The sequence below is a fragment of the Mus caroli genome, unplaced genomic scaffold, assembly GCF_978045245.1.
Source record: "Mus caroli unplaced genomic scaffold, Mus_caroli_1 scaffold_19, whole genome shotgun sequence".
Lineage (NCBI taxonomy): Eukaryota > Metazoa > Chordata > Mammalia > Rodentia > Muridae > Mus > Mus caroli.
In genome coordinates this window covers 73,773,896-73,798,310 of record NW_028227274.1, presented here as the reverse complement: position 1 = coordinate 73,798,310, position 24,415 = coordinate 73,773,896, and the positions used below count along the sequence as shown (strand labels likewise).

General features: G+C 50.6%; 1 protein-coding gene across 8 annotated transcripts in view; it reads left to right on the top strand.

Moving 5' to 3' along the window:
* The window catches only part of Ctif (cap binding complex dependent translation initiation factor), a 267,859-nt gene that overhangs the window by 165,478 nt on the left and 77,966 nt on the right, over nt 1-24,415 (top strand). For 5 of the 8 annotated variants that reach the window (XM_029472081.2, XM_029472083.2, XM_029472082.2 and 2 more), the window contains 2 exons: nt 13,509-14,001; nt 15,257-15,625. In XM_029472081.2, coding sequence (XP_029327941.1) covers nt 13,509-14,001; nt 15,257-15,625 — 862 coding nt within the window. The remainder of the gene's footprint in view (nt 1-13,508; nt 14,002-15,256; nt 15,626-24,415) is intronic. The other 3 variants (XM_085833741.1, XM_085833740.1, XM_085833742.1) reach the window with 3 other exon arrangements.

The following is a 24,415-nucleotide window of genomic DNA, read 5'->3' as shown; positions in this document are numbered from 1 at the left end:
GAGGTTTCCCAGGCCTGCCTGCTGAGGTTCCTCAATCCCCAGAGAGCACAGAAGTGTTGGAAGCACTCTTAACAAATTACATGACGCACGCTCTGATATGCAGTTCACACACAGAGAAATAAGGCAAACAGTGCCACATAACTTGTTCCATGAGACACAGTGGAGCAGAGGTCCGGCTGGGACCCAGTCCCTTCTTCCTGTCCAGCATCCGGGACACAACTGTCCTGGCCTGCTGATCCCCCCCCTCCCCAACCCTGGTCAGCACAGCAGTGGAGCAATGTCTGGCTTCCAGAGAGGGCTTCTTCCAAGATGGCCCCTGTCCTTCCCATCTCCCTTGTGGAGGCACCCAAACACCCAAACAGCCATCAGCCAGTGGATTACACAGTAGCCCCAGGAACCACTCTGGTGGTTTGAAGCTTCAGAGTTTTAAAATATTTTATTAGGGGGCTGGTGAGATGGCTCAGCGGGTAAGGACACTGACTGTTCTTCCAAAGGTCCTGAGTTCAAATCCCAGCAACCACATGGTGGCTCACAACCACCCATAATGAGATCTGACACCCTCTTCTGGTGTGTCTGAAGTCAGCTACAGTGAATTTATGTATAATAATAAATAAATCTTTAAAAAAATATTTTATTAGTAGTCAAATATTTAAATTTTTCCCATCATGCTCTTTGGTTAAGGGGAGGAAGCCCTGAAGAGCACAGATATGAAAAGCCTGATTGCCAGGCTGAGGTGGGGATAATTCTACTCCTTTGATGTGAGGTGTTCTGCCCACATGATAATGATATGTTGTTTTGAAACTTCTCTGTAGAAAACTGTGATTTTTTTTTTACTTCATAACTCATTTATAATAAATGGAGGGACATACACCCCTCTGACTAAATGGGGGAAGGTTTAATTTTATCTCTATTTATGTATGTTACAAAAGAGTGCATTGCCAGCCGGGCGTGGTGGCGCACGCCTTTAATCCCAGCACTCGGGAGGCAGAGGCAGGCGGATTTCTGAGTTCGAGGCCAGCCTGGTCTACAAAGTGAGTTCCAGGACAGCCAGAGCTATACAGAGAAACCCTGTCTCGAAAAAAAAAAAAAAAAACCAAAAAAAAAAAAAAGAGTGCATTGCCATGCATGTTGGTGTACATCAATAACCCTAGCACTCTAGAGGCTGAGGGGGGAGGAGGCTAACCTGGGCTACAAACTGGGACAGTTTCTCCAAAACAAAAAAGGAAAGAGAGAGAGAAAGAAAAGGAAACCAAAGATTATGTTAAATATGTGTATCATAATTCCCTTCTACTTGCATATCAACCTAAAGATTGCATTTGATATCAAATGACTTCATTATCCTAATAGATTTTTAATTCCAAAGAGTGTATACAAGATAATATACGGCTGTAAATTGACTTTTCCAGTCTAAACGGCCAGAGCAAGGGCAGACAGAGGTCACTCCCAGACTGCCTCAGGTCCCACATGGGGGTAAAGACAACTAATGAAGAGCCTTCTTGTTCCCACCCACCCAGTAGCAGGTCTCCAGATGTGTGTCGCACAGGCCCACACTGGGATGCCGGGTTTTCCTTAGTTCATCTAAAAGGGAAAGCCGGTGTGCAACAGTGGATGCCACTGTTCAAGGTCCTCCCAGGTCCCTTCAGACCATACCTGTCTTAGACAGGGTTTCTGTCCCTGCACAAACATCATGAACAAGAAGCGAGTTGGGGAGGAAAGGGTTTATTCAGCTTACACTTCCACATTGCTGTTCATCACCAAGGAAATCAGGACTGGAACTCAAGCAGGAGCTGATGCAGAGGCCATGGAAGGATGCTGCTTACTGGCTTGCTTCCTCTGGCTTGCTCAGCTTGCTTTTTTATAGAACCTAAGACTACCAGCTCAGGGATAGCACCACTCACAATGGGCCCTCCCTGCGTGATCACTAATTGAGAAAATGCCCCACAGCTGGATCTCATGGAGGCATTTCCCCAACTGAAGCTCCTTTCTCTGTGCTAACTCCAGTCTGTGTCAAATTGACACATAAAACCAGCCAGTACAGTACCCAATACATACCCATATGTCACTGTGGTCTATAGACCACAAAGCCCCAGAGAGCAGTGTCTGGAGATAGGAGTCCTTTCCTGAATTGCACCTGAGGTGAGTGCCTGTCTAGGAAATGGAAGGGGTCACATGGTGGCTGATTCCACTATATTTTATTTGGTTTGCCTAGAACATAGGAATCTAACTCAAGCAAAATCCTTGCCAAGCCTTTGCTGACTCGGCCAGTTCTTCCAGCACGTTCTCTCCACATCCCCACTTTAACCAAAAAAGTTTTGGTAGCAGCTATTCCAGAATCTCAGGAAAGTTGGGTTTGGGGGGTGTTACTTAGTCGGTAGAGTTTTTGCCTAGCATGCATGAACCCCTGGGGTTTATGCACTTGGTGAATTCAGGCACGGTGGCACATGCCTGTGATTGCAACACTTGGGAGTTATCAGAAACATGATCAAATCTTGGGTCATCCTCAGTCACATAGCAAATAGGAGAGCAGCCTGGGCCTTACCAGACCCTGTCTTAAAGAGCAAATAAACAAACGAAATCCCAGAAGAGTTGTGAGAAGCATAAAGGCATCCCATCTCGCCTTCCCTTGGACTACCGACCGTTAATATCGCCTCCCCTCCTTCATCTGAATTCTTTCCTGGTCTATCGGTGAACTGCATTGCCAAAACAATGGCCCTTTTCTGCCAGATACTTCACAGGCTGTTCCTGTAAGACAAAGACTTTTTCATGACCACACTACAATGGTTAGGATCGGAACTCTGAGTCCTGTCCACTAAGGTACACTAAATCTGTGTTATAACCGATCTAAACTCTGCAGGCCTACAGTCTTCCCAGACACAGGGATCCTGTCTGTCTGTCTGTCTGTTAACCTAGGACAGGTCTCTGGCCTCCGAGAATCATGGCCTTGACTGTGCTCAGGGAGGACCTTTGTCTTTGTAGTCAGCTTGTCCCCCGGTCTGGCTCCAAAGATGTGTTCATGTTCCGGTCATCCTATCAGGAGGTGGTGCTGTCCTTGGCTCCTGGGTTGATTGTGGTTACCTGGTTAAAGGGGAGGCTGCCTGTTCTCCCATCGTCAAGGGTTTCCCTGTGTGATTCTGTGGGAAGGTCACTGGAAGCTACCAGTGTTTGGCCTTTCACCCCACGGTCTCCATTGATGCTTCATGCCTGAAACGGTTGTTAATATCAAGGTTACCAAATCATTTCCTAATTTCACCATTCCTTCTAAATATACTAGTTGGCTTTATATCATAAAGAATAATCTTAGGCTGGTGTGTGTGTGTGTGTGTGTATGTGTGTTACCTGTATGTATATATGTGAATCATGTATGTACCCTTGGAGGCCTTATGGGTAATAGGAACCAAATCTCTGTCTCCTCTACAGGAGCAGGGACTGCTCTTAACCACTGAGCCATCCGACCAGAACTTTTATCGTTTGTTGTGTTGTTTGTTTGACATAAGGTCTCTCACGGGACAGCAGAAGCTGGTTCTGATCTTGTGACCTTGATCTCTCAAGGGCAGGTATTGCTAGAGTACAGAACTGTGAAGCCAAGCGTCTCATGAGTGCCAAGCATGTGCCCCCAAACCAAGCCCCAGCCCCTAGAAAGGGAAGTCCTTGTCACTCATCTGCGTGCCCTTGAACACTCCTGCTTGACTGAATAGGAGTTCCAAGGGAAGGTCATAGCTTCGTTTCTGGTGCAAGTCCCTAGTGTTCTGGAAGGCTCTGCCCCAAGAAAGTGTCTTCTGGGAAGCATGTCCCCAGGTGGCCTGACTGGAGAGAGGCTGAGGCCATGTGTGAGCCTGTTGAAGGTCCTTTGGGGTCATGTCTCACCACAGATTCATCCTTCCATCAGCTCCAACTGAAAAATGTGACCCAAGGGAGGCGCTGCCTCAGTCAACACCATTTTGCATTTCCTCTCCTTCCTGGGATGGAACAAATGGCCCTTCAGGGACAGTGAACCTGTCAGTAATGAAATTGTGAGAGGAGGCGGCTGTCCCGAGAGGGAGGCTGCTGGGGTGGGGTGGCTAATGGATTAATGTGGTGGCCAGCAGAGCCTGGGAATTCCTGGCTCTCCCCAGCCCATGAAGCCCAACCAGCCCCCAAGCCTGTTGGAGCCCCTTAAGATCCCATACCTGCAAGGCATTTGCTTCACCTAGGAAAAGCCCAGAGCCCTCCAGTCCCACCCATAGCCTGAGATGTCCTCCATGGGTGTTCTAAGGCTGCCAGGCACACCCCTGTACCCGTCCATCCTCGGAGACCCTGGGTACCAGATTGGCTCCTGGAAGGTGCCTGCCTGTACCTGTCTCTCAGGCACTATGTTTGAGATCTCAGGGTCACAACCTGTTTACCAGATAAAATCCTCTAGATTAACCTGGAAGCTAGCTGCAAAGCTCCCTTCCTTCTCTGAGAGTGTGCGCATCTATCAACATTGGCCTTCTGTCTCCACTTAAGAGGGAGTCTCTGGCTTGGTTGCAGGCAGACCCTCTCTCTCATGTCTTATATGGTCTCCCTCTCTGTCTCTTGCTAGTGAACAGATGGGACTGGAAGGGAGTGATTTGTGAGGATGGTGGGCCCTTGTACAGTAAGTAACAACCAGAGAGCAAGGAGGGGGGACTTGAGTGTGGTCTCTTCATCCACAGAGAGTTAGTATAGACACACATAGCCCAGGACCCTGACCCAGAGCAAGCTACAGTTTCTCTGTAGAACTTGAGGTGATTCTTCTGCCCTGCTTCTCCATCTCCACACCAACCACTGGTATCTCTGCAGCTCACGTGCACACGTGCAAACACACACACACACGCGCGCACACGCATTCACACACACGGCATCTCTGCGTCTCTCCTCTTACAACGCTTTTCCTGCCCTGGGTGTCTTCCCAATCCCTCTCCCTTCCCTGACTACATCCTCAGAATTCACCAGATGTCAAGCCCTGCTATTGTTGGTAGACTTCCAATGACCTAACAGTGCTGCCTGTATTTTTTAAGATTATGAAGTCAGGGATATTGTCTTGTAGCTACGTGAGATACACCGGATGCTGAAAACCTGAGTCAGAGGTTGGAAAGGAATATATGGATGGATGCAATCTATGGTCGCAGGCAAGGCTAGCCCAGAAGTACTCATTTGTTTCAGCAGTTAAAGTACCAACTGTTCTTGCAGAAGACTTGAGTTTGGCTCCTAGCACCCACGTGGGACAGCTCACACCTGACATTGTGGATTAAACAGGCATGTGGGTGCCACCACCGGTAGCAAGCACTTCTATGTGCGTACATCCTCATCCCCTCATCCACAGGAGGCCGGTCCCCAGACCCCCAGTGGGGAACTGTAACTATACTGCATTTTCTCTGTGCTACAATTTGATTTGTAAACTAAGATCAAAGAAATGAATAGCAGTTGATAGGTGAGAACCATTATAAAAATGGATTCTAGTAACAGCTCTGTGTGTCCTTTTGTGCCATGGTCTCCCTGCGTGTGTGCCTGTGAGATGACAAAAGATTCTGTGATGAGCTGAAGGAAGCCTGGCTTTTGCAGTCTGTGGTCCCACTGCAAAGCTAGCCCAGACTTAATTGTTGTTCAATTTCACATATAGATTCTCCATGCTTGCTGTAGTTCTTAGCTGCCACAAAAGGTTTTATTCTCTTTCCTTATTAAGAAAAAAAAAATCTACCTTTTTTGCTTAGCTGCTCCTTGCATCACTGCGTGGCCTGTGTATGAGTTCTCAAGCTATGAGATAATCACTAAGAAAACTTCTTGATCATAGATAGTACAGTCTTCTAACTATTTGGTATCTAACGGGCAGGTAGTATATACAGTATGGATACATCACAGGGACTATTCATGTCCCAGTTGGAATAGAACAGGAGAATAGCACGTGACTGAAACCCTGTGGGTTGTAAACTCTGGGGTTTTTCATTTTGCATTTTGCTTAAGGTGTGTGACTTAAACTGTGGAGAGCCACCCGGCAGGTGAAGTAGCACTCATAGGGTCCGGAGACCTGGATGCAAGCAAGCAGGTGTAAGCAATGAAGAGAAGTCTAACATGCTCTCTCCAGCCCATGGGTCACCTGTGCTGACCACACACCTCTGTCAGTAGCGCTTCTCCTCCAGCCTCAAGTATGGGATGGAGGCAGAGACTCCAGGGGTTGAGGCATGCACTGATCAGAGAGAAAGGCTTAGAATGGAGGGCATGCTGGGTATCTCCTGAATACCAGCCCACCTGGTTCCCTATGGGGGCTGTTAACTGTTAGAAAAATTACACAAGGAGTCACCCCTGGAAATACATTTTCTATTTGTTTACATCCACAGATTCAGTGAGGACTGAGAGATGTTAAGGAATCTGTCAGGGTTACAGAGCTGGAGTTGTGCTGTGAAGATTTGAACTTAGGGAGTTTGGTTCCAAAGTCCAAATTTTGAATAACTCCATAGCTCAAGAAGAATAACTATATAGCTCAAAGATGCGTAGGCCTTGCCAAGCAGCCTGCAGTGAGGGGCCACAGCCTGGGTCTGGAGACAGCAAAGTCTGGCTGAGCCAAGTGGAAGGGCGAGGGCCTTCCCCTGGAGCCTTGCCACCAGGTTCACGTGGAGCTTGACAGCTCCCAAGGGCAGCCACGTGCTCTTCCCATGACATCATACCGCCTCGGAACTTTGAGGCCAAGGATTCTTGGAATGCTTGATTCATCCTGGAACAAAAATAATACTGCGTATTTATAACGTGCCTTTGTACCCCAAAGGCTTTCCTGGGCTTTATTTCATTGAAAGCTCAGGCTAGCCTTGTGACTACACAGGAATCAGAGAGGCGGCAAGCCACCCTGAGCGGCACCAAGCAGAGATCCACACCCTCCCCAACCCCCACCCCTGTGCCTCAGCTAGAACTGCGTGGCTTGCCAGAGTTACTTCGCAAATTCTTGAGAAATAAGGTGTCCAAGAACCCTGATTTCCAACGAGAGCGAGATGACGAACAGGGGCTCATGAGCCACCGAGTGTCCCTGGGAAAGCCACTTCCTTAGCTTCTGCCCTGCCAGAGATAGAGCCCACAGTTCTGCATCCCCCTCCCTGCAAGGGGCAACAATGAAGCCAAAGGGCCACCCTGAAACTTGGCCCTGGCTGTATCCCCCAGGCTCCAGCCACAAGCACCGCAGATGAGATGGGCAAAAGATTGTCCCCAGTGCAATTGGAACCCAAGGCCATGCATGGCTCCTGTGGTTTGCCCCAGACACAGTGGAGCCCAGGCTGGAAGGCTGTTTTCCTCACAAGCTGTCCTTCCCACAGGCCCTAGCCTGGCTGCCCCTACCCTTGGTGCCTAAGCCTTTTCTTCTGTGTGTCTAGCTCTTCTGTACCCCACATTGTCTCAGGATGACCCGCAGCCCCTCTCCCTGTGATTTTGGCCAAAGTCCTCTGGAATAGTGGTTTTAGTGTCTCTGCAGCAGCTTGCCAGCTACCCTGGGCCTCGAGATCCTGGAACAAACTTGAAACTTGGGCCAGGAAGGCATAGTGGTCAAGACTGTATATGCAGGGGCCAGACTACTAAGTTCTAAGCCAGGCTCTTCTGGCCACTTGCAAACTAGGTAGGACAAGATACCCTCTCATGCCCTGCTGACCTCACTGCAAAGTGGAGTACGCAATGGTACCTCTCCCTGAGGGTAAGTGGAAGCCATACCTGGCGAGCTGTACATGGAGTACGATGGCTGGTTTTGCCACTGGGACTCTGCTCCCCTGAAGTATTAAGTCGGCTGTTACCTTTGGAAGCCTTCTGAGCAGGCCTGGCTACAGTGTGTTCAGCCTGCACGCTGCACAGGACAATGTGCTTAGAAGGGCCTGTGGTTGACTGAATGCTAGGCTATGACTGTCATGATCTCCAAAATTCTTTGCTCTAGACCCCACATGTCTCATGCTGGCCTGCCTTCAGTCCTGAGAGTAGACTGAGCCCTTCTCTCTGCTTGCTTGCCTTTGTCTCCTGTCTCTGGTCAGAGCTAGTTCTAGCTTCTGTAACTGGTGGACTGATGTCTCTAAGCCCTGGTATAGGCATTGAAGTAGCCCACTTGTGATTCACGAAACCCCAGGACATCCAGAGCTGCTGTTTCTTCGGGCAACCACAGAACAGGCTGGTAGGAGACAGGGTCAGGAGGACAGGCATAGATAGTGACCATGGTAGACATCAGGAGTAACAGGGGCAGGGCTCTGGGCTGACTTAACTCCTGAAGGGAACGGGGAAATGCTGAAAGATTGCACAGGAACACTGAACACCTTCTGCCACTCACACACAGCCCTCAAAGGATGCTTCAGTAAGCCAGGTGACAGCTTGAATTAACGTCCAGGTGGAGCCAATTTAAATAAGGGTGAACTGACCACAGTTGGGGACAGGTGTTTTCTCTGGCTACACAGTGCTCAGGGCCAGTAAGACCCTCCATAGGACAAGAACATCTGTTGGCCTGGTAACCCTCAGGTATTCCAGGGTTCATTTCCCACAGTGACATGTCACACTTCTAAGGAGACTGTCTTCCCTGCAGTAAAGATAAAGAAGAAAGCCACAAAGTATGGGCAAGTCTACAGCCTAGTGTCAGGGGAACAGGAAGGTTCCAATGCACATTAGCCTTCATGGGGGAGCAAAGCATCATAGGAGTTCCTGGCTGAGTTTCCCATCATCCTGTAAATGGAAGCTGGAGTAGCTATAGGTTGGCTCTTTGTTTCTGGGCCTTGGGTACCAACACTAGGCAAAGCAGCCCTGTCCTGCAGGGAAATGGCTGGACCCTGAGCCCCTGAGTTTCATCACAGTTGTGCAAGGGCAGGTTCTGTAGAGGTAGGCAGGAGTAAAGGGGCCTGTGCTGTAACGAGCAATCATCACTTTTCCGGAAGACAGGAAACACAAGCTCCTGTGTAGCTTCCAAGTCCCTCGCCCAGGAATTTTACTTTCAGAATTTTTAAGCAGACCTACAAATTATGTGGTAAAGGGTCCCACATGGAGAGAACTATAATAAGACAATGGGCCTTGGACTATCTGTTTGGGAGCTATTATGAAATTAAAGGAAAAAAAAGAAAGGGAGAGAGAGAGAGAGAGAGAGAGAGAGAGAAACATTTGTCTCCTTTTAGCCTGATGTTAAAACCATTTTTAAAAAACAAAATTTGAAGTTACTCTCTATACACCTACCTCCCAAAATGCAGCTGTCGTGTGTTCTGGGAACATCTTTCCCCCCTAGAAGAAGTTTTAGAAATCTCTGATTTCAGAACTGAAAGAAGACAGAATCCGCTAATTGAATTGTAGGAGCATGCACTTTCGTTCCAAGGTCATTCTTTTTCTTCTAGCAGCAGGTCCATCCAGGGGGCTCACGTGGCATCTTGCTCTTGTCCCCCCCAAGCCATCCCTTCACCTGGGAACGAGAGTCAGGTCACCCAATGAAAAGGCAAAGCAGTCGACACTCAGCCTTGGACGCTTGCCCTTTCTGGTGACTGTGCTGCCAAGTTGGGTGTATGCACAGTGCCCCCCCCCAAACTGGACCACGTGTACACACATCTGACAATGGATGCAGCCTTTCTTGCTCACCCACTTCTAGGAGTAGACACGACTCACCCTGACCTAGCCAAACCCAAACCCACAGGTCTCGTGGGGAGCAGCCAGCTGGCCCCTGACAAAGGTATCAATGAAACCTAGCACCAGCAAACACTGAAGAGAGCATGCTGGCTTTGGCCAGCTCACCCAGCTACCACTAATAAATATTTGTGAATGGCCAGAGCAGAGAGCCCTGGGCCACCATGGTTGGGGAACAGGGCCCAAGCCTACGTCTGTCCATGCTTCCGATGGCCCTCTGGGTTCCTTGCCAGGCAGAGAACATGGGCCTACTGCAGTTGTTTCCACAAAAGTCTCTAGGAATTCAGCCCCGTACTCCTGGGAAAATGGACCTGCGACTAGGTGCAGGACAGACTGAAGGTGGCCTTCCTGGTCCCATGATGAATAGGTAGATAAGTCTGGCATCTTTGAAAGCTTCAATGGGCTTATCTATAAAATGAGAAGAAAGGAGGCTGAGGGCTCAGCTCAATGATTGGGCACTTGCCTAGCGTGTGTGAGGATTTGAGTTTCATGCCCAACAGATCTCTCTCTCTCTCTCTCTCTCTCTCTCTCTCTCTCTCTCTCACACACACACACACACACACACACACACACACACACACAAGGAAAGACCCATAGTCCACCTGCACACACAGAAGACGAGTCCAGCAGTCACTTGTCCTGAGAAGAAGGCAAACTTCATGCTGCATCCTCTAATGCTGCCTGTGCTCCTGCTCAGTTTCCCAAGGCAAAGCCGAGCCACCTCCAAAGCTCTGTATCCAGTCCTCCTTTAGGACTTCTCTTAGCTGGGGTGACTGTTGCTGCAGTTAAACACCCACAGCCAAAGCAGCTGGGGGAGGAAAGGGTTTATTTTTTGGCTTACATTTGTTCATCATTGACGGAAGTCAGGACAGGAACTCAAACAGGGAAGGCGCCTGGAGGCAGGAGCTGATGCAGAGGCCATGGAGGGATGTTTCTTACTGACTTGCTCCCCCGATGGCTTGCTCAGCCTGCTTCTTACAGAACTCAACTCGGGACCCAGGGATGGAACCACCCACAATGGTCTGGGCCTTCCCCATCAATCACTAATTATGAAGATGCCCTACAGGTTTGTCTGCAAAACCATCTTAAGGAGGCATTTTCTCCATTGAGGGTTCCTCCTTTGCGATGACTCTAGCTTGTGTCAAGTTGACATAAAACTGTCCAGCAGAGTTAGGAGAAAGGGATCCAATGGCAGGCAACAGCGTCAGAGACAGTGTCTGCTCCAGGTGTTAGAGAACCCACATGAAGACCAGGGCCTCAGTGGGAGAAGGCCTACTGTGACTGGATGTCCCAAGGTGGGGTGGTACCCAAGGGGCGGGGGCTTTCCCCTCTCCTCAGAGAAGGAGGGACTGGGAGGAGAGGAGTGATGGGGGGGGGGGGGAATGTAGTTGGGATGTAAAGTGAATAAACTAATTAAGTAGAAATACTTGCCAGCACATAGTAGGGCTACTTAGCTTCCCTCTAGTCTGTGGATGTCCCTCTTTACTTGTAAGACACCATCATCCAGCAAATTTGAGTCTGGGGACAACCACTACAGTCCACACACTCTCAGCCAGTACCACTCTCTCAGGGCTGGGGGACAGGGATATGGGGGATGGGGTGGGGCGATCATATTGGCCATCTCAGGTCACCCCACATCTCCAGGTGAAGAACAGTGAGACCGGGGCGAATTTTTTCTAAAACCCTTGATGGCCAGCCACATAGAAATGGCGTCCTCCTTCAAGAAGACAGAAGTCTTTTGCCTTTTTTCTTTTCCTACTCAGAGAGGTAGCTGCAGGACAGAGGGAGAGAGAGAGACAGAGAGAGAGAGAGATACCGGGGATGTTGAATGGGAAGTGAGAGTCTCTACAAGACATGCTGGGAAGAGCTTGTCCTTCAGGGACCTTTCTTTGACCGTGGCTATGAGGCACCTCAAAATTTTAAATAAGGATAACAAAAGTTTTAAGGGTCAGGCATTATCTGTTGAGGAATTGTCAAGGTTTCCCTCTGGGCTATACATTCATACATACACATACATGCAAACACATATAGCCCACATCCAAAGAACAGAGAAAATAGGAGGATGTAAGGCCAGCGAGTTGAAAGTAACTGAAAAAAATGAAAGGAAGAGCAGAAACATCACAAACATCACGGACACGTGGCCTGGGCCGCGCTCTGTGACCCTAGTGTTTCTAGCCTCCGACCCAGTGCCAGTTAAGGCCTTGTACGTGCTAGGAAAGAGCTTTACTATGGAACTTGCCGGCCTCCAGGGCCTCCCACAATCTGGGCAAGCACTTACCTTTGAGCTATACTCCCAACCGTCTTTTCTCTTGTTTGGCTTTGTGTGTGTGTGTGTGTGTGTGTGTGTGTGTGTGTGTGTGTGTGTGTACCTCAGCCTGTGTGTAGGTCAGAGGATAACTTTTGAGAGCTCTTTCTCTCCCTCCACCGTGGAGTCCGTGGATCAGATCCGTATTGCCAGGTCAGCATGGCAGATACCCTGATCCACTAAACCATCTCACCAGCTTCTGGGATATTCCTAGTTTTGTTTTTGATATTGATGTAATATTTGCATTTATTAATTGACAACTTTTAACATGCGTACAATACATCCTTGTTTGGCCTTTGGAAACAAAGGTCTTTGTCTGCAATCCTAGGATAGCCTGGAGCTCACTGTGTTATCCAGGCTGGCCTTGGGCTCCTGCCTCCACCTCCAGAGTACTGACTGAGGTTTTGGGCATGTGCCACCATGCCTGGTCTGATTAACTTTAATGAGAAAGAAATGACGCCTCTGACATAGACCTATAGACCTTCACATTTCCAGGAAAAAAAAAAAACAAAAAAAGATAATCATCACGTGAAGATTGATATTGAACTTACAACAAAGAAGCAAATGGTTGATATAAACCCGATTTGTTTATTCAGGATAATTGCACTTAAGGTTGTGAGAGCAGAGGTGTGGGTTCATTCTTGAAACTGTAATGGCTTTCTCTTGGTTTCTGCACCACTGTATCTATATGAAGGGGCATGTAGCTATTCTCAACTGCACCTCCAGTGACCCCAGGGTTCAGAAGGCAGCCTGGGAGGGACCGAAACTGGCCATAGTGCTCTGAGTGGTAAGACAATGCCTCATAGCCATGCGCCTACCCCTGCCTTCCAACCATGCAGCAAAACCTTCCCATCCTGGTTCCTGGTACAGAGCTCAGCTCTGCCACTGGCTCTTCTTTGCTTACAAAGCACTGTCCTGAAGCTAAGGAGCAATGCTCTGCCTAAAGCTGGCTGTTAAATATCCATCCACGTTCCTATCCCAGAGCTGCCCAAACAGAGTCTCCACTGGGGGTTGAACACATGGATGGGCCTTTCCCCTCACTGCGCAGAGGTATCAGCCCAGTGGGGCTCTCCTGAGACCTCACTTCTCAGTTTGCAGATGACCACGGATGCCTCCGCATGGGTGGCATCTTTGTGTATGTACAGACTGCTTCTCGTTTTAAGGACCCAAGTAGGCTTGGATTCAGGGGCACACCCTGGCAGCATCATATCTTTAAAATCCCAGTTGGCTCCAGAGAGATACATTCTGAAGAATGGAGGGAGGGCTTCAAAACATGAATGTTATCAGATAATGCTGCTTTCAAGGGACATAGCTGGAGGAGTTGGGCAGAGGCTGGGGGGCTCGTCACATCTTCTGCTGGACCTTTTAGATGTTTGTTCCGTATTACATACACGGGCACACCATGTGCCACGGATGAATCGCTGCTTTTTAGAGAAAGTTCAACTTCCATTCTCTCTGATGGCTCATGGGAGGGTCGGGATAACTGTTGAAATGATCCAGACTCTGATATTGTGCTCCAACGTTTGGATGAAGGGACCCTACCGGTTCACTCTGTAACCCCTCTTTTCCACCTCTCCATTCTCCTTCGCAGACGGCAGCAAAGACCTCCAGGAGGGAACAAGCCCCAACAGCATGGTGACCATCAGCCAGGCAGTGCCAAACACAACAGGGACCACCAGAAATCTTACCAGGGGGGCTCAGGGCCCCACCCCTCAGGGAGGCCCACGCACCATGGCTACAGCCAGAACCGACGCTGGCATCACGGCAACATGAAACATCCACCGGGAGACAAGGGAGAAGTGGGCAGCCACCGCAACGCCAAAGAGACCGTGACCGTTGAGAACCCCAAACTTGAAGACGGCCCAGGGGACACCGGACACAGTGGCCTTGAGCCCCCCTGCAGCCCTGACACTCTGACCCCAGCAGCTTCTGAGAGACCAACCCCTCAGCCGCCAGGGGGGCCGGAGGCTGAGATAAAGCATAAAGACACTGTTCTTCCCGAACGTCTCGGGGAACGGCCCAAAATCACCCTGCTCCAGTCTTCCAAAGACAGGCTGAGGCGAAGGCTGAAGGAAAAGGTACTGGTAATTGACTTTTCTTTGTTCTCTTGCTGAGGACAGCTGAGAGGTAGGCACTTGGAGGGGAGGGGGCTTTGGGTGGAGCCTCATGGGTCGAGACAGGGGCTCCTCTCTAAAAGGAAGAAAGGCTGGGTGGACACACCATGTTGTCATTGCCATGGGTAACCAGCTGTACTTGAACCCTTACAACACATACTGTTCCTTCTCTTCTGCCCCACAAGCAGTGTTGGAGACACCGGGAAATCACTAGATGCCATGGGGAATGGAGTTGGGTCCTATCAGCCCTGCTCAGGGAGTCTGAACTTTCTCTGAAGAGGTGGTCTAGAGGGGACTAGAAAAGAAAAAGAACAGTCACATCTGACCCCACCCTCCCTGGGTCACTCAGTTCTCGAGTGGGAGAGCAGCTCTTTGTGCACCTTGATCCCCCCACACATGGTCAGAAGAGGCTCCAGTGTTCTCGCAGTGTCCCCGTGTCACCCCAAGGGAAAAGTGGCTCAGAGAAGGATCCACTTCCCTAGTGTGCACAGCCACGGAGAGCTGGAGACAGAGCCGTACCTCCATACAGAGCTCCCAAGTTGAGAACAGAGGGCCAGCAAGCTTGGGCCATGGGTCTGTTCTGTTTAGGTGCATATAGTTTAAGATAACCTCATGCCATTGTCTGCTTTTCCACTCTACAGTCTTACCCCAGTTACTGGGCACTCTCCTAAGAACATAAACAAGTTGGGTTGGGTTGGGTTGGGTTTTTTCTGGGGGTTGTTCATTTTTCTCACAAAGCACCAGCCATGTGAATAGCACATTGAAAGGTCTTAGTGTGCAGTATCTGTATGCATAGGGACAGGCAGTATGGGATGCTAAGCCAGGGCCAAGTCCACATGGATCCGTTCACCTAAGAACATGGTGGTCCATGCATTTAGAGCAGACACCTGGCAGCTACACCCAGGCCACCCCAGCACCACTACATGTGTTCTGGATCCTACTCAACCCCAGCTTGGTCTCCCTCACCTCATTTCCTCTTTGACCCAGTTTTCTCTCTATCATCTTCATCTTTTAAAATTCCCACTAAATCATCTCTAAATAAAGGGTCTGATGGATACATGGGGGTAAATGTGTATATAGGAATCCTGGGTAGGGGCTAGAACTGACTATGTCAACCAACCAGGGTATCAGAGGAGCTAAGGAAAAAGGTTTGTGAAGTGCAATGTGGTGTGTGGGAGTGACACTCCCTCACATCCTTCTTTCTGGCTCTCCCTTCTTCCTTCAGGACATCCCGAATCCCACTGAGACTTCAGCTCCACTGAGGTGTGTTTTATGTGTCCCCCATGTCCCCCAGGACGAAGTGGCAGTAGAGACAAGCAGCCCTCAGCCAAGCAAGATGGACAGGCTGATGGAAATCCTGAACAGCATGAGAAATAACAGCAGCGACGTGGACGCCAAGCTCACCTCCTTCATGGAGGAGGCGCAGAACTCCACCAACTCTGAGGAGATGCTGGGGGAGATCGTGCGGACCATCTACCAGAAGGCCGTGTCAGACCGCAGCTTTGCCTTCACAGCTGCCAAGCTCTGCGACAAGATGGCCCTCTTCATGGTCGAGGGGACCAAGTTCCGGAGCCTGCTCCTCAACATGCTCCAGGTAACCGGACACTGACAGCTGCCGCTCCACTCCCCGGCCCCTCCGCCCCTCCGACTGACAAGGAGGGTTATTGCTAGAGAGAGGGCTGCAAGTTCTGGTGGCAGATGAGCTTGTCCCAAGTCGCTTCCTCCCTTGCCTGATTAATTATAGAAAATAAGCAGGCATCGAGGGGTGAGAGATGTGCGGCTGGATTTGGGTGTGTTTGTGTGAGCGCTCCATGGTTACAGAGGACCAATATAATTTTATAGGTGCTTTTTGTTCAACCGCCCTCTCTCTCTCTTTCTATTTTCATGATAAGAGGCTGGCTATTGGCCCTGTGCTTTGACCTCTACGTGTCTGTGCGGTCATGAACTTGCTGTGGACCTGGCTCTCCCCGCTCCATCTCCCTGGCTCTCTCCCCCCTCCTTCTCCCTGACCTCCCAACTTCCCCCCTTCTCCTTTTCCTTCTCCGCCTCCCTAAGGACAGCCCTCAAAAGCTTGATGTCTCTACCCTTGTAAAGCAAGGATGGCAAAGCCTTGTGAGGCAGGAGGAGGACAGCCTGTCTGTTTGATGCATTGAAGCCCAAAGTAGAAAGAAAGTGTGGCAATCCAAGATTTTCTTGCTGCCTGATACCTTCCCACCCAATCTGCTTCCCCTCCAGAGAGCTTCCCCTCATTGTCTTACTCATTGTGTGCCAAAGACCAGTGTCTAACCACAGTCCCATTGGAGTGTGTGATGAGTGTGGGCCAGTGCCTAACCACAGCCCCACAGGCGAGTGTGTAATAAGTGTGAGCACACGTGCTCACACTGAGTCCGTTATATAAGTACCTGCTGTGGATGGTAACAGTTGACTGGTGAGCCCAGATCTGGCAACATTGGGGAAGAAATGACAGTGGAGGATGATGACACTGTGACCATATCAGGCCCGAAGGCCATCTTTGGAGACTCTAGATGGGAAAACAATGTCTTTCCTGTTATTTTATACAACAGAGCCCAATTTAGATACAAATTGTGTCATCAGGCCTACCTAGTAGAGCAGTTCCTTGGAAGTGAGGGAAGAGGGAAGCAGGGGACAGAGTTAAAGGGACCACCAGCAGTCATGGTGAACATGGTGACCATATTCCAGATTGTCCTACCAGTGTCACTTCTGAGAGTCCCCTCATAATTACACTCGGCATTATGACAGATGTGCTCAGGGCACTGGTCACCTGGTTCATGGTCTGCAGTGTTGTCCCTAAAAGCAGAGGGGAGATCCCTGCTGGCCCACCTGCCTGTGGTGCACTGGGCCCCGTGCCTGCCTGTCTTCTTGTGTGTGCGTCTCGCTGTCTGCAACCTGAGCCTCCCTGGCCAGTCTCGAGCTTCTCGCCAGCTCCAGGCTCTGATCGGGTTGCCATTCCTGGATCACCCATTGCTCCCCTGGTGATGAATTCCCGCATTACCTGAGGGATTTGCACATCGGCATGTTCCTCGCGGGCCGGAATGTCCTGGGAGAGTGGAGAGGGTGACAAACAGGCAGGAGAGGCCCGTCTGCTGTGCATCACCAGGCACAGGGGAGTCAAGGGAAGGACTGGCCTCAGACTTAGTTTGGTGATTTTTTTTTTCTCGGAGAAGGGTCAGAAACGGAGTACAGGAGTACAAGCTCTAGACCATGGCCACCAGCCGCCAGCAATCCGTTCAACCCCACAGCAGACAGGCACACAGGCCTGTGGCACCCAGGAAATGAGAACTGTCTGCAGAGACTACCCCAAGATGGGTTATTTCATCAAGAACCCATGGCAAGAACCCAATGGCAATTTAAATTAGTGCGCCCTAACTAGTATGCCCATGTGAAGGGAGCATTACTGGGACACAGTTGGGGGGGAAGAAGGGAGGCCTGGGGTGAGCGAACACTGAACTGAATGCTGGAGAGGCAGAGGCTAGACCAGGTATCAGCAGTCAGAGCCTTGCGAATGGGCTCCAGTGCCCACACACACACCACACCACACACACACACACACACACATACCATGAGATGCTCCTCTTCTTACTGCTCCAAGGCCTGGCCCTGAATGAAGGAGTCTTAGGTTCTCCTGTCCTTGCAAATCACCTCCCGCATGCTGTCACTCAGGGAATGTGACTTTATGACTAGCCCCAGAGGCCAACTTGTCCCAGGGATACTCACATCCTGCCCCCTGCTCCCCTCCACCACCACTGACCCTCTAGCTGCACTCTAATGGATAAACCCCTACATCTTACTTAGAAGTCACTTCTACCCAACGCTCAGCCCATTGCCAGGGGCCACTCAAACTCAGACACCACTCCCCTGGGAGATTGGCCAGTCTCTCACACTCTGTTTCTGCAGCATTCCGTCCTTCTCTGCCACAGCACCCGTCTCTCTGTTCTGTCATGTGACTAGCACTGACCGGGTGTCCAAGGACACCAAGCAGCACCTTTGGAGCCAAGGGTTTAAACGTATACAGCAAAAACAGGAACTTCATCTAGTAACCTACAGTGACAAAGGAATGCGTGTTACCATCATCCTGCTTCCCCAGACTCTGATAGGCAGGCACCACCTCTGCTGTGTGCATCTCTGTGTCTGGCTGGCTGCTCAGTACCAGTACTGACAGGTCACAGTCATGGAGCAATGACGATTGCAAGAGGAGGGAACCAGAAACATCCCTCTCTTTTCTCCCAGTCAAGACCGGAGGCCCAGGTAGCAAACAAGACTCACGTTGTAAACTCCAAAGGTGCACCTGGTGACCCATACTAGTGCGGAAAGGCCTGTGCCTAACTGGACGATTTGTGGTTCCTCTATAGGCCATCCCCATCACCCACTTCCTGTGAGCCAATGCGGGAGCCCTCCGAAGGGTAGAACCAGAGGCTTTGCCTTGATATTTGAGCCTCTGGTAAGATTGTCTAAAGCCCTTTGGGCTCCTAGAGGAATATCTTAGCCGTGCTGGGTGAGGTGCCCAAGTACCATGGATCCCTGATCACATGGCTGAGAGGAAGCGTGCTTATCTACTTGAGCCTCTTCAGGCTCTTCCATTCCTCCCTGCAACTAAGGAGAGCAGGCCTTTCTGAGAAAGTGGCCTTTCATGGTCACTTGCCACCCAAGCAGGGAAGTCTAAATGGAGAAGCAACAGGCCTGGGGACCCACGTTCCCTCTTCACACCTCTAAGGAAGTCACCCCCAGAGCCCCCTCCCTCCCTTCTTTCTCCCTGAAGTTCCTGGTCTCCACTGGCTCAGTCCCACTTGACCCTGGGTTCCCAGCCAGCCCCATGTTCAGCCTGGCAGGCTCTGAGCCAGTCATCCTGGTGTCTGATATGGCTGCCATACAGGCTCTGAGGCCCAGCTTAGTGGCATGGACTGCAGAGGAACCGGGTGTGAAGTGCCCGGTGCACACCCCTCCCGGCAGCTGTCTCTGGATATGGTCCTCCCTGGCTGAGTGCTCTTACGACATGGGCTATGGCGCCCTCGAGGAGTCTGGCAACACGGCAGGGAGAGGGGCAACCTTTGATGTGGTGAATACTTGGCAGTGGAAGTCCAAGACTCCTGCCAGGTTGGGCTTCAGCACCCACAAAGTGGAAAATGGGGTGTGGAAAATTGTCATAGGTCCTCCCCATATAGACTCTCTCTTGTGCCATGTCAATAAACCGGGAAACACTGATTCCCTCATGAGTCCCATAGGCCTCAGTGGATGCCCATCACCAATTCCACAGTTCAGCATTAGTCAGTTTCTACATCTGAACTGGCTCTAGTCTTTATCTTAGATATGGGCCCTTAGTGTGCTCATATGTGCTCAAAATCCTATTTAAGTGACTATTCCTTAAATGTCTATTATATGCCTATAGTTGTCATTATTACCCTGTATTCCTACCAAACTTATAGCAGTGCTGCCAGGCTGGTCTGAGCCACCCTTTCCGGAGAGGCATTGGATAGTTTATACGGGAAGGGTCACTTTAATGTCTGGGCAAGCAAGGCGACAGACTCTTAGCAGTATGGCTCTCCAGCCTGAGAATGCTACTACACTTCAGACCTCTCTGTTCTGGAGAACAGAGACCCTCAGCCATTGTCTTTGGGGATCACATGGAGAGCTATGGCTTTGCCCTGGGGTCCTCCTCAGGTCCAGGCATAGACCTGGACATTGTGTCGTAAAGAACTCATTTGGGCCATGTGAAGTGAACATCACTGTCAGGACAAAGGCCCAGAGACAACAGGAGCACCTCACCCTTGTCTTTTACCAACTGGCCCCTCACACCAGGAACCAGCTAAAACTCATTTCTCAGGTGCTAGGCCCTTTGCTAATCGCTGTAGAGGACTCACACTGAGCTGGTGGAAAAACAGGAGAGGGAAACTTTAGCTATTGGTAGAGTGCCTCCAAACTCGTTTTTCCCTTCTGTGAGGAGCTGGGCTTGGCCATGTTCCTCACCATCCTGAGACTCCCCCACCCTGGAAAGAGGAGAGACCCTCTTCTCCTCTCCCACAGGATTTCTCTGTCCCTGCTCTGTCTGAACCTTCTGTTTCCTTCTTCTTGGCCCCTGCCATTTGTTGGCATGGTCATTATGTGTTTTATGTGTTGGCATGGTCATTATGTGTTTTAGGTGAAGGGTCTCCCTTTAACCCCAGTACTAACTGGGCCACCCAGAAGAGCTGGTGGCAACCACCTCTGTGGCTCTGCCCTGCCCATGAGGCTCCCAGATCCTTCATGGGCCGAACTAGCCAGTTCTGCACATTGTTTCCTTCTTAGAGACTGCCAGCTACCCAAGACCCAAGCAACCAGAAAAGTTCCCTTGATGCTCAACAGGGAATTGCAGTGCAGTTCCAGGGGAGAGTAAGGGCTCCAGTTTCATGGGGAAGGAAGAATGAGTGTGCCTCTTTTTATGGGACCTTAGGAATGACAGGAATCAAAGGCTTGAGCCCCCTCCACCCAGAACTGCCTGGTCACCGCCCTCTGCCTTACCCTTGAGCTTAGAGAGGGCTCTTTTGCCCAGATCTGCTTGGGTAGTACAAGTTCAAGCCCTTGTCTGTTGAAATGTGTGTGCCCTGTTTAGCCGAGAGGTGTCTGCATCTGAGCTATGCAGAGAGAAGTATTATTAGAGCAAGCATCAGTGTGCCTGTAACTGAACCCAGCTCTCCCTAGCAACCGTTGCTAACAACACATCTAACAGAAGGATGTGATATCTTTTTTTTTTTTTTTTTGAAGAGGGAGGGGGGAAATCTCTTCATCTAACCAAGTCATAAACACAGCCGGGTTGTTGTGCAAAGGCAACTGGAAATCAGAGTTTGGCACTTGGCCAGATTTCAAAATAAATTGTTGTCCACTGGTACCTTCTAGAATGTGGTATCTCAGCCTTGAGAATGGGCATTCGGAGTTTCTGTCCAGATCACTGTTACAGCGTTGCGTTTGGGCCTTTGATACAGAGAGACTCAGTTGGACGGTAATTCTATGGGGTGTCTGAGAATGCCTTTAGCTCTATAAGGATTGGTGAGATCCTCTGATCTGGCTGACCTTATCAGGAAATCAAAGTCTTGCCTTAAGCCCCAAAGATTATGCATTCCCTATCACCTCCCTTAGAAATACATGGAAGCCTGCTTTCTTTCAGTCCACACCTCTGTCCTGAGCCCAAGTCCTAGGCTTAGGTGGAAAGAACCCAGGCTGTTCCTTTAACTGATTGTAAGAGAAAGCTCTCCTGCCCTCTGGCTCTCTTGGTTTCTGAAAAATCTAAAACCATTCCCTGTATCTTAAATCTAGCATTCACAAGCCTCATATTCTACGGAAGAAGAAAGGGCAGGGCTGGCCATGGCTCTGGAGTGGAGCAGTTCTGATCTGTAGACTTCTCAAGGGCAAGGGCGCTGGCTGTTACCCTTCTCAGGCTCCTGGCACCGTGACTGGTACACAGCAGATGCTCAGAAAATGCCTCACTGCCCTGGAAAGTGGTAGAGCATTGAGTTTGGGGCCCCAGTGCTTTGCGGGACAGAAGCCCATTCTTGTGTGTGATTCTCAGGTGGGTTCCCCATACACAGAGAGACAGAAAGACAGAGAAAGTAGTTTAGCAAAAGCCACAGCTCTAACTGGACTCCTAGCTCCCATCCCATTACCCAAATAGGACGAAGATTGGGAGCTTAGAAATAGCCATTCTGTGAAGCCATCTATGGGGACTGTAAAGAACACCCCGGGAAAGGGCATGGTTGCCTCTGCCCCTCAGACTTTGGTAGGACAGAGCTGCCTAAGAGACCATTCCTTTGTACCCCAGTCCATGTCACCTCCTTACACTCTGTCCCTCTGCCTCCCTCCCTGCTTGCTGCCACACCCTCCATGGAGCCCATGTGCATTGCAAGCATGTAAACCAATATTAATGCCGGCTTGGCTGGGCATGCCCAGAAGTGAAGTGCATTGTTCTGAATACTCCAGAGCTGGAGCAGGAGCCTTGGACTATCATCACACACACACACACACACACACACACACACACACACACACACACACATTCGCCTTCAAGGCTGCTGGAGCCAGCAGGGACAGGACACAGGGCTAGCCAGCAGTGTCAGCCGTTCTCCACAGGCAAACCACTGAGGGTGATTTCCCCAGGCCCAAGAGGGTCTCATTTTCTCAAAAGTCACCGGCCTCTGAGAACCCTCAGGAGTAGGCTGTGTCCATGCTGAAAGCCAAGCGTAGGGAAGGCTATGCAGAGCTGGTACACTCACTAGCAGCAAGCTTGCTTTATATATCCCAAGAGACCGGTGGTCACAGGAGCTTGGACCTCTGCAGAGTCTGTGGCAGGCTGGGGGTCCCTGCCTGAGGGAGCTGATGTCAGTCTCCATACCCAGCCCTTAGCCATGCTGGAGCCAGAGTAGGTCAGAACCATGTACCTTGCTTCAAGTGTCTTGTCTGTCCTTTTGAGGGAGTGAGTAGATTTTATTTGCTTTTTTTCCAATGGTATATGTCTCCTCCCAACCTTATTGAGCACCTGCTGTGTACCACATCCTCTTGTAGGCCAGGTGTATGTATCAGTTCATTACAGACTCTCTGGTCCCCTTATCACTGTTGAAACCAGACATAGGTCCCAGCCAGGTCTCGGGTACTCATTCAAGGAAAGAGATCAGTATTTAGGCCAGATCTCTCTGGCTGTTCAGTTGTGGGGGTGGAATAAGGACAAGGTGACTTCTTGAAGCACTGAGTCTGAGGCTGTGAACCTCTGCAGCACTGAGTGGGGCAGAGCAAGTGATGATCTGAGCATTAAAACATGCTTTGGACGCCTGGCTCACCAACACATGCTGATAGTCCCAGCGCTTGGGAGACGGAAGGAGGACTGTGAGTCTGAGAACGGCCTGGGTTACGTAATAAAGTTCAAGCCAGCCTGGACAACAGGGCAGCAAACTGTCTCAAACCAAGCAAAACTAGGCCACCTGGAACAAATAGCTACCCTTTGAATCCCAGGTCTCTAGGCAGGAGGACTTCTACTGTGGAGCCGGAACTAAGACCCTAGGGCCTCAACATAGTGGTATGGATTCCTTCTGCCACCTTTGCCGAACCTAAGTGTTCAGCCTCATCTTGGTGTTCTGCCCTGAGAAAGCCCCTCTGGGCTATGGTAGAGACCGAATGAGTGAATGTACCCACAGCCCTCAACTCAGATCCAGGCCACAGTGGTGGCTGCCCCATGGGTACAGAGAACAGGAGGCCCGACTCTCTCCAAGCAGAGGCCACCGGGCTTGTGACTCATCTCTCACTTCCATGCAGATTCAGTATGGGGTAAGACAGGTGGTAGGAGCTTAGAAAACAATGATCTCAGGAGAGGCCTGGGGACTTGAAAGCTGTTTCCTTTCCAGCCACCCAGGTCTCCAGGGCAGAGACCCCGCCCCCCAAACTTCACCTGGGTCAAACCCTTTCTGTTCTGTTTTGTGTTTGGCCCTGGGGTTTCACTGTGTAACCCCATCTAGCCTTGATTGGGCAATCCCACCCCCTTCTACGATTAGATTTGTTTAAGCTCTTCCTTATCTGAGGCTTTGTCTTTGGGACAGAGTTATGAATGTCCTGCCTCCAATCAATGTAGTAGTTAGTCTGCCGTTACAGTAGGACAAAGCAGCCTTGGGTAGACAAAATAGATGGCAGTCAGGTGCCTGCCGCCGAAGAGGAGCACATGTTGTTCTGTTTTTCGAGTCGCTGGGCCCAGGGAGCTTTCCCTGGTCAGGCACTATTTCATCAAGACTCATGTCCCTGGCCGTGCCATCTCCTCTTCCTTGCACATCCTCACCTCCCACCCCGGCTCTGTTTTCCCTGCTAAATCCCCTGAGAGAACTTGGCCAGAAGCATCCCTGTCTGAGGCTGCCAGGCAGGTCCCGCAGATAAGTGGGTTATCGGAGAAGGTGGCTCGGGTGTCCCAGGCCCCAGAGGGTCACCCCTGGCTGGCTGGCAGTTCACCCCCAGCACCTCCTCCCACTGCCGCTCCCTTGCCCAGCCAGGCAGGCAGGAGACAGCAGATCCCTTCCCACCACCTGCCCCAGGCAGCCGCTGGGAATCCGAGCTATGCTAAGCCACTCCAGATCAGCGCATCTCAGCCCTGCCTGGGCACCGCCGCCCCAGACAGGGCGCCTCTACCTGCTGCGCCACCACTGGAAAGCTGGCACTGACTGCCCAGTGGAAAAAATCCCCCTGCAGGTTATGTAACTGCTCCCCAGCCTGGCCCTGGCTACCCACCAAGGCTGCTGGCCACCCTTAACCAACCACCACAGAGGGGGACTCATGTCCTGAAGGGAAGGGTCTCTCTTTCAAAAATGGAAGCAAATAGTTCTGTTATTGTGAGACCTTCCTCTGGGTCCCACCAGGTCCTTAG